At 35.5% G+C, this 9,855-nt stretch overlaps 1 protein-coding gene across 1 annotated transcript; it reads left to right on the plus strand.

Annotated features, from left to right (window-relative positions):
- The first annotated feature begins 1,796 nt into the window (after positions 1-1,796).
- On the plus strand, positions 1,797-5,046 carry LOC113564075 (troponin C). The gene is made up of 6 exons (XM_026978725.1): positions 1,797-1,967; positions 2,071-2,100; positions 3,329-3,362; positions 3,416-3,814; positions 3,876-3,896; positions 4,963-5,046. The coding sequence occupies exons 2-6, from the start codon at positions 2,098-2,100 to the stop codon at positions 4,965-4,967; spliced, it is 462 nt and encodes a 153-aa protein (XP_026834526.1). The 5' UTR covers positions 1,797-1,967; positions 2,071-2,097; the 3' UTR covers positions 4,968-5,046.
- The last annotated feature ends 4,809 nt before the right edge of the window (positions 5,047-9,855 follow it).

The following is a 9,855-nucleotide window of genomic DNA, read 5'->3' on the forward strand; positions in this document are numbered from 1 at the left end:
TTTGTTATGGTAAAGCTTTAAAGACTTAGACTAAGACAGACTAAGACTAACCCTAAGGGATTGTAAATTGTTAATTATTTATAACTAACTTATAAAGTATTTAAACAACGATTTAATCAAATTATTTAACAAAAAATTACTTAATTTTGATAATTTTTTAACCCAAGTTTTGTTATTAACTATAATCACCAGTTGTCGCTGCCTTAGGCGCATTTTATTGTTCTTGAGGTAGACCCAAGTCAATCAGCTTTCTATAATTTTTCCGTTGGCCGCTGCCGATGCTTGCAGGCAGTGGAGCTGCGAACCGCTTGCATTTAAGAATACAAATAATGAGTAACCTATTTATGTACGAGCGCTTATCAAAACTCAAAAACCATTCTAATTTCTAAAAAGCGTGAATGAAACGGCTAAGGACAGTGGAGGAATATTTGGCATGACTGGGACCAAATATACCGGCATTAAGAACAAGTAATAACAAAATATTAAGAATATAAAAAAAAAATTAAAATATTAATTCAGTAAGCCGAAGCTTATACCCATGCAGTAATATAACAAAAGAGTAACACCATAGGGAATAATAGTCACTGAGCTAATGAGAGTGCAAGCGAGAAATGTCAAAATTTTTGGCATGTCGAAGAAACTGGCAGGAAAATATCAAAATAAAAAAAAAAAAATAAAAAAAAATATAAAAAAAAAAAATAAAAAATATATTAGATTCAACTCTTTATCTTAACTAAATTGTTTTGAATACAAAATAAATTGCTAAATAACGTTAACGGATAAGGTTCTCAAAAATAATAAACGTATGCATTAAAATGTACTATTGTTCGCCTTTTTTTTTAACAAAGTTTTATACTCGTTACTCGTTGAGTAAAGGGGTATACTAGACTCGTTTAAAAGTATGTAACCAATAGAAGAAAGCGTTTCCGACCCTATAAAGTATATATATTCTTGATCAGGATCAAGGGGTCATGTTCGACCGTTTGTCTGTCCGTTCAGAAAGATAGAAATCATGCAGTTTTCAGAGACAAACAGCCACGTATTACTTTTTATACTTTTATCGTTTTACTTTATGTCTGGCCATTTTCTATTGGTATTTCACTCTAGGTTCCACAAACCACACAAAACTGCCACACCCTATTCTTTGAACAAATTGTTATTTTTTTTTTCAAACATTTTTCATTATCTGATAATCCTGATATCTCCTGTTTTTCATATTATCTTTCGGCTTGCCAAATTGTCACGCACGAACGGTATTGAATATGGTTTTATTTGCCAGTCACACCCACAATTGATAAAAATGTTTTGATTTTTTACCAAAATTTTTTTTTTTACCGATTTCTGTCATATCGAAAAATTATTTTCAATTTCTTTGTGGTACTTCTACTTGCTGAGTAAAGCGGTCTGATATTAAAGGAACTCGACCTGTGGCGCTTTATCATAGCACACAGTGCAATTATCAGTAATTAATGCATCAATATAAACTTCTTGGTAAACACTCTTCAAGTATAAAGATAAATAGAGATATAAATATTACTGTGAAACGACGAACGCCTAAGAACATAAGTTCCCCGTAACAGATATGGTGAAGCTGTCAAAAGAAAATATTGTTAACTCCTTTAAGGATGAAGGCTGATATGACCATGTATGCTGCTTTTACTGTTTATATACCAAACATTCTGATAAATAAAAAAAAACTAAACAAAGAATTTAAAGAAAAGGTTTATTTCTATTACAATTTAAGGAATAATAATTTCGGCATAAAGACCACCCTTATCCTCCGAGCGCTTATTGCTCTTATTTCCTTATCATCGATTAGGATGAAAATTTAGCCGTTTGTATACAGTTGTAGTCGCTTACATTTTTATTGTTGGCGTTTGGTAAAGCTTTGGCATTTTCCATTGCCGATGAACTTAGCTAACATATAACACAAATCGAATTGTTTAAAAGCTTGACGATAATTGAAAGTACAGTACCCTGTTTCTTTAGCACCTACGTCTCTTCTGGGACACTTTTTAGATTACCAAACATATCGTATAGTAATATAGTATTTTGATATTATATTTAAAGGTTTAAAGGTTAAAACAACTTTATAAAATGGTAAGTTACGATAATTACTCTGGTCAAACTGAAAATTAATGGAGTTACTAACTACACAGACCCAATTTCTTATATAAAATTGATAATTTTCTCTAAATATTACACTATCACTTGTCATATAATAAAGATATAAATATTTATTCTTGGCTTAAAAAAAACATTACTATACATTTAAAATTCAACAAACAAACAAATAAATTCAAATTAAAAGATAAAATTATTTTCATATATAAAAAAATTATTTCATTTGTGAAATACTTAGAACATACGTTGTTTAGCTCACAATTCTTTAGATTTAAAACGTTTTCGAAACTGTTTGCGAACTCCATCCAGTAAAGGTGATATTATTTCTAAAAACTTTTAAGCCAGTGAACTAAACAGAATAACATATCCAAACTATTCTAGACTATCAGGTTCCCGCTACTCAGCTAGTGGGAATGCAAGGGACATAGGCAAAAGATAAAAAATAATACAAAAGAATATATAATACAAGAATGCACAAAACGATCAACCTTTGTCGTGGTTGTCAATCAAAAGTAATATCATTGTTTTTGACCTACTCCACTACTCGCGTCAGAAACCCCTTAAAACTGTAATTATCAACACATTCTATTGTATTCGTTTTCTCTTGGGTTGGGTCATACAAAAAAGACTGATACTCGCCGATGAAAGTCGAATTTTATTCAAAATAAACAATGTAAAAGATTTATATAAAAGAAACTAAAAATAAGTTATTCCAAGAATACCCAAATTAAACGTATTTTACCTACGAAGACGAGACTATTATAAATATTTATAATATCTCTAATATATATAAATATATATAATATATATGAATATATATAATATATATAAATATGTAAAAAAAATGCTTAGGAGCACCTTTTGGCTTGCTGGGCTCCTCTTTTGGAGTGTTTTCTGAAATCGAAAGAAATTGGCTAAACAAAACAATTTTTAAAAGAATGGTCGTTGCAATCGTGGGCGGTTTCAATTTTTTATTTTTTCATATCAGTAGAACCCGGAAAAATTCCAATAATTTCTACTGAATATTTTCCCTGCATTTTTAACTAAAAAGAGGGTCGTTTCAAAAATTTGTTGTATGTTACACACCCACCCTCCCCCTCCACCACCTTTAGAAAAATAGATACCATTCTGACACCATATGTTTCCTTAACATATTAAATCATATTATCTTACAAATTTTAACTTATAACCTCACTTCTTGCAGGCTGATGGAGAATACGACAAGGAACAACTGAGAAGTAATTTCAAATTAAACTTACATTTATTATTTAAAAACAAAACGACTTATTAGTCCTTAGGAATGCTTTCAAGGCTTTCGACCACGACGGTGTAGGATGCATCGAGCACGCTGATGTATCTAGCATTCTCGAAATATTAGGTCAGAAATTGGAACCACCTGCGGTAAAGGCACTTATTAAAGAGGTAGATAAAGGAACAACCGGTAAATTGGATTTTAGCCAGTTCTGCAAGCTGGCAGCTCGCTTTATTGAAGTTGAGGAAGATGTGGGAGCTCTTCAAAATGAGTTAAAAGAGGCCTTTCGGGTATATGATAAAGAGGGAAAAGGATACCTTACAGTTGCAACACTAAGAGGCATTCTTCACGAATTGGACGATAAGCTTTCTAACCAAGACTTAGATATGATCATAGAAGAAATTGATGCGGATGGGTCTGGTACGGTTGATTTTGACGGTAAGTTGCCTAACATTTATAATTTATAATTAAACATTCAATGATACAATTTTTATTGCAGAATTTATGCAAGTTATGACAGGTAATATATGTCATCCTTAAAAAAAAGATTTGTTCTACATATGCAAACAAAATAATACATATTCATTTAAAACTTTTGCAAGCCACAAAACAATAACAAATTACACTGAATAAAATAAAACTCCTCTTGACAAGGTAGGAAATGTATCGATCTCACAAAAGATAATCAACTTTGGTAACGAAAATTTATTTAAACATTCACTATATAAATTTAACTCATACGGCGCGCATGTTTAAAAAAATGATTCCTGTCCGACCGACTATTTTCTATTGAAGGTGCGAAAGTAACTCATTTTTTACCTTATCAAGAGCTCTTTTTATTCGAATTGAGAAGTTTTTGGAGAGATTTCTTTCTGAATAAAGAAAGATATGTAACAGGTAGAAGAAAGCTTTTCCGACAATATCTTAATCAGGATCAATAACCGAGTTGATCTGGCCATGTTCGTCTGTTCGTATGAACACCTTGATCTGAGGCTTATAGTTTCTAGCTAGAAGTTGAAACTGAGCACGCAAGCTCCAGAGATATACACGACCCAAGTTTGTTCCCAAATGTCCCACTCTTAATATCCCACTCTTCTCAATTTTTTGTTGATTTTTTTTTGTATTTTTTTTTTGCCATTTCTATCGACGAGTAAATGGTAAAGGGTAGTATTATCGAGGAACTTGACTATCGATATAGTATCTCCTGTACGTATTATATATATATATTTTTTGTTTTTTCAAATTCATGAGCATCTTGTGCTCACATACAGTGATCAACTGACGCTGCACGTGTACAAGAGAGCTGCGGGCTCTAGAGCGCTTTCTCTCTCTGGCTCTTGAACAACAATTCGAGAGAGCCTGGAGAGCTAGTACAAAAAAATCGTGTACAAAAAAATCGTATGGCGTTACGCATCTTCTTATTCTAATGTCTTTGGTAATGGTACAAGTAATAGTATCTTGTGTTAGGCTAGTATCTTAATATCTTAGGCTAGTGAAATATGTTTTATCAAATATTTATTTTTTAATTTTAATATTTCTCTATATAAATATATATTTCTTTTAAACATTAAATTTTTCAATTCTAGGTTAACCTGTATTGCTCTTTTTGCCATGATTTTCAAGAGCTCAGATATGGCAATATGGACGTTTTATCAAAAATATAAACAATAATTAATAGCTATTTGTACTCAGTCAAATATTATAAAAAGCATCTGATTAAAATGTATTATCACTATTTATTTTGGACTTAAACTTAAACAAATAGTAACATTGAAAAATATGCCGAAATGGAACTCACTGCGGAGCTATTTTTGTTCAGCCGTAAATTCCCGTCTGATAATCGCTAAAACAATTGCAATCTTTCAGCACTCATTTTATAAGATGTAAAATACTCTGCATGGCAGCATCTCTGACTCTGCATGGCAGCATCGGATGCTACACTACTCCACCTCATAACATACCGGTATTGTTTATGTCTTTAGATGGATATTAAGATAATTTTGCTCTGCGTCTATGTCTGTGGAATCAGCATGCTTAATATCAACTTTCTAGCTTTTATACGGATGGACAGATATACTATAAATTTCGGCCACGTCTACGCTAAAGCCCACATGACTCCCACGCGCACACTTTTGAAATTTTCTTTTGTTTTAATTTAATTTTTACCAATTTCTATCGATATGCCAAAAAGATTGATAAACTTTCTCGTTCGCAATCCCACTAGCTTGTTTTAATTTTGTCCTGTTATATATTTTCTAAGACTATATTTGCCACTGCATTTTCTTTTTTTTTATAAGTAGGCTTCATTTCGATGGCAAAGGATGTCCACAATTAGTAGTAGGCTTTATGAAGGCTTTAATGAAAGATCTTTGTTTTCACATGCTTTCTCTACTTATAACTAAAATGTGGTTGTCGATGACTTTTAAATAAAAATAACACTTCATATTTTCCACATCAATTATTTGCTGGTCTGTTCTCTTTGTCAATTTGTTGGTTCCCGCTAACGAAGAAAAGAAGAAAGTTTTCTTCTGCTGAATGCACAAAATGTCGATGGCGTATAGAAGGTAGAATAGATAGAATTTCTTTCTCCGCTCTTGTCACTGTGTCCCAAAGCTGAAAACAAAGTAATGCTTGTACATTATTTATTTTTACAGGCTTAACTTACTCTGTTTAAATTTTTTAAACAATTTAAATCTGCTAAAATTTTACTATTTTGGGATCAGCTTCTTAGTTCTTTTGGGGAACAGCATCATTAATTAATGATGCGAGTAATTACTCGCCTTCTTTAAAATGTGTGCACTTGCTTGGGCTTCGCCTTCACTGTAAGCATGAAAACGCACATCGCAAATTTTCCTCCCACACATTTCAGAACATTTAGAAGTGTAAAATGAAAGGATGGCCTCTTAGCTATCGCTTACAAAATATCGGTTTCTGCTTAAATTATTCATGGACAACTACCCGCTCGTTACATTCTCCTGCAAAGCATTGACAAAATAATTCGATTTGTCCTTTTTGCATGACCGTTAGCTCTTGGTGTTCTCACGGCGTTGAGAATAAGCTTCACATTGTTCGACTTGCAATATTTTTAAAAATCTTTGGATGTAAATGTCCAACGTAGCTGGTGACTTCTTGAAGGGCATCTAGGACGTGCTTTCTTGTTGTTGTTTTTTTTACTGCTTGAACTATGGAAAACGTAGTGAAAGCGTCGACAAGGACCAAAATATGCTAATTTCGCTTTGAACTTTTCGGAAACGGTCCCAGGTGATCCATGTGAACAGTGGAAAATGGAATCGGCTTGGTGTCATCGTACCTTCCTGGCGTTCACCTGGTATTTTATACATTGCGCAGCCGACCCAGGACTTTATTAAGCTTTTTACAAAACAGATTTAAAATCCCACTGATGGTTTTATCTGTGCTCATGTGTCGGGCTTTGTCGTGGCATTCGTGGAGGATATGGAATCTCAACTGCTTCTTGTTCGATCACATACTCGTCATTTTCAGATTCCTCTCGGCTTTCATATCAGCTAAAATTTTCTGGATTTTCTCATCTTGTAGTTGTATGGCAAACAACAAGTCGGCTTCATCAATGACTGTTTTTGCACATCTGAGTTCCTGCTATATGAAGAATATCGATGTCATATTTTTGTAATCGCAACCACCATCTTGCAATTTGTGGTATGAGCTCTCGTTTTTCCATGTACGTTTTTTAAGTATTGTAATCAGTAATAACCTTTACCATTTTTCCATAAATGTAATATTTAAAACGTTCCAACGACTCGTCGACTGCAAAGGCTTCTAGTTCGTAACTGTGATAATTTTTCTCTGGCTTGGATGTGGCTTGTCTATAATATGCGATTGGCTTCAGTTATCTTTCTGCATCAAAACTCCGGCTAATCTAACGGAACTTGCATCTTTATGTACTTCATGTTCAGCATCTACGCGGTAGCTAGTTACAACAGGCTTTGACGTGAGGCATATCTTCAATTTTTCAAAAGCATCATCTTGTGTCTGCTCCCATTTGAACTTTTGGTCTTTGCGCAAAAGGATTCGCAATGGCTATGATATTATTGCATATTATCCAGGTACTAATTTCCGGAAATATTCAGAGGGACTTGGATGCAGCAAGTGCATTTTTTAGCCCAAACGGAAGACATTGAAACTCAAACAATCCATCCGTGATGATAAATTCAGTTAACTTTCTGCTCTCTGGTTCCATTTCAATCTGATAATATCCGCTATTCAGTTCTAGGGATGAGAAATATGCGAAACGCTTCGCTTCCTGCAATCTCTCCTCAATATTCGGTAGGGGGAATTTTCCTTTCTGATCAGCTTGTACAACATCTTCCTTCTTCGGCTCGGACACTCGATATGGCGCTTGAGAAACTACTTGGCCACTCTCAACAACATTTTGTGCCTGGACGACGTTTGTCTTGCCTATGTATTCCAATACTGTGGAAAGAACGTCTGCAAACTTCTCGAGCAAACTGCATACTTATTCTTTCTGAAAATTAACAAGAAAAATACTCTTGGTAGAACTTGTTACCGACTGATGAACTGCTCTGTTGACTTCTATCTCGCTTGGCTCGAATTTTCACACAAATTCAGCGCATGTAATGACATCTTTTCCCAACAACAAATCCTTCTGCAACAGATTGTCGTCTGCGATGTAAGCTTCGGCTGTCACCATTTTTCGATATTTCATTTCATTTTCGATTTCGATATCCACTACCATATCTTCGGTAAGGATACGTGAGCCTCCACATATGCCCAGAATTTTTATGAAGCACTCCTGTCGATCTGCGTCGCACCCTGGCTTGGCTTCCAGTATCAATGAAAGCGTTAAAGCCTTTCTCGTTGATGTAGATTATCCGTGTGAACATCAACCGTGTGATGATCAACCTGTGAGGCTTGGCAAATTTCATCGGCGGAATGAAACTTATTGCATTTGGAGCAACGCGTCTTTTTCCTCTCCTTTGGGCATGAATTTGAAATTGAAGCATGCTCTAGCTTCTCTTGGCTTTGATTGTATCATCTCATTTTCCAGCCTTACCTCAAGAGTACTGGAAATGAGTAAGAACTTTTTCTTATTTGTATTGGACCTCCCTCTTTTTATGAAATATGACTCTGTAGCGTCACGAAACTCCTTCATCGACGAAAAATTAATGGCTGCAATACTGTTTTGCAACTCTCTGAGCTGTAGACCACCTCTATGACTGCTGCTTCACTAAGCTTAAATCGCACTCTAAGTGCTGACATACGGAAACAATACTCCTTTACGGTTTCCTTCAATCGTCTAGTTGCATTTGCCATTCTGAAATGAATTTCTGCCTCGTCCGGCTCTGATCCGAATTCCTCTCGGATTGCTGCTGCAAAACTGTTCCATGTTGTATGTAAAATCCTCGAAGAATGGAGCCACATTTTGGAGGGACCCTTTAGGTTTGTGTATATAGCAAGAAGTAAAATTTTGCCTTCCCATTGATACGCATCTACCTCTTTGTTGACACGATCGATGGACTGATTCACGGAGATCGAATTCTCATCTTCGGGGTCATAGTCTGGTAAGGTACTCGCTATTTCCTTAACTGACGCTTGTCTACCATGCTTATCGCCGCTTGATCGCCAGGGTTATGGTTGATAAACTTATCTAATAATTTTATAACTCATAATTTGAACTGCTTGTGGCAAATCCACTTCTTCAGAATTCTCGTGTTCCACTAGTCTCTGCACTAGCTCTGCCCTGGAGCCTGCAACTCCCAAGTTCCTCTCTCATGGCAAATACCGCAACTGGTCTGCCCTGAGGTCCGCTATCTTGACCATCTTCTCCAAAAACGATCGCTCCTCTCCGAAAACTTTGTCTGTTTTCCTTCCTATGTACGCACAACCACAATCGTTTGCACGCACAGTCTTGCACCCCTGAGCACCTATGTCGCTACTTTACCACAATTCTCGTGATTTTCGCCTCCTGTGAATTTCACAAAGACGCTACACATACCTCCGGGTATACAAGTTAACTAAAGCTAACGTCGCTCCCACGGGCGCATGAAATACGACGACATCGGCATACTGCAACGTAAGCATTATGCCGGATGTCGATACGTAGCCGGCAGACACTGCAGATTTGCGTGGCCGCTACGAATATGGGATCGCAGCAATGTGATCCTAAGTTTGAATTCTTGTATTTTTATATTCAGTTCTGATTTTGCCTCCGACGCTACAGCTCCGCTTGGCTCGGGATAATAAAGCATTAAAAGTAAACTCCTAATCTTCTTATTGTAACGGCTCCGCCTGACGTCCGATTACTAAAAGCCGCGCGCGTTAACCGCCGGCAAACCTTTCCCTAATTGGCGCCCAACCAGTGGTATTTGACAGTGCGTCAGTCATTACCCACAAACTAAAAAATCTCTAAAAATCTAAAATTTTACTAAAAGTAAATAAAACTCAGCCACATCAACAGGGCTTAGTGACAAGCAAACTTAAAA

Source organism: Drosophila erecta, unplaced genomic scaffold, assembly GCF_003286155.1.
Source record: "Drosophila erecta strain 14021-0224.00,06,07 unplaced genomic scaffold, DereRS2 tig00000055-arrow-pilon, whole genome shotgun sequence".
Lineage (NCBI taxonomy): Eukaryota > Metazoa > Arthropoda > Insecta > Diptera > Drosophilidae > Drosophila > Drosophila erecta.

What these genes read in the sequence shown, in the direction of transcription:
- LOC113564075 (XM_026978725.1), top strand. An exon ending in CGACAAGGAACAACTGAGAA is followed by an intron (nt 3,363 to 3,415) that starts GTAATTTCAAAT and finishes ACGACTTATTAG; the next exon opens with TCCTTAGGAATGCTTTCAAG. An exon ending in TGGTACGGTTGATTTTGACG is followed by an intron (nt 3,815 to 3,875) that starts GTAAGTTGCCTA and finishes TTTTTATTGCAG; the next exon opens with AATTTATGCAAGTTATGACA.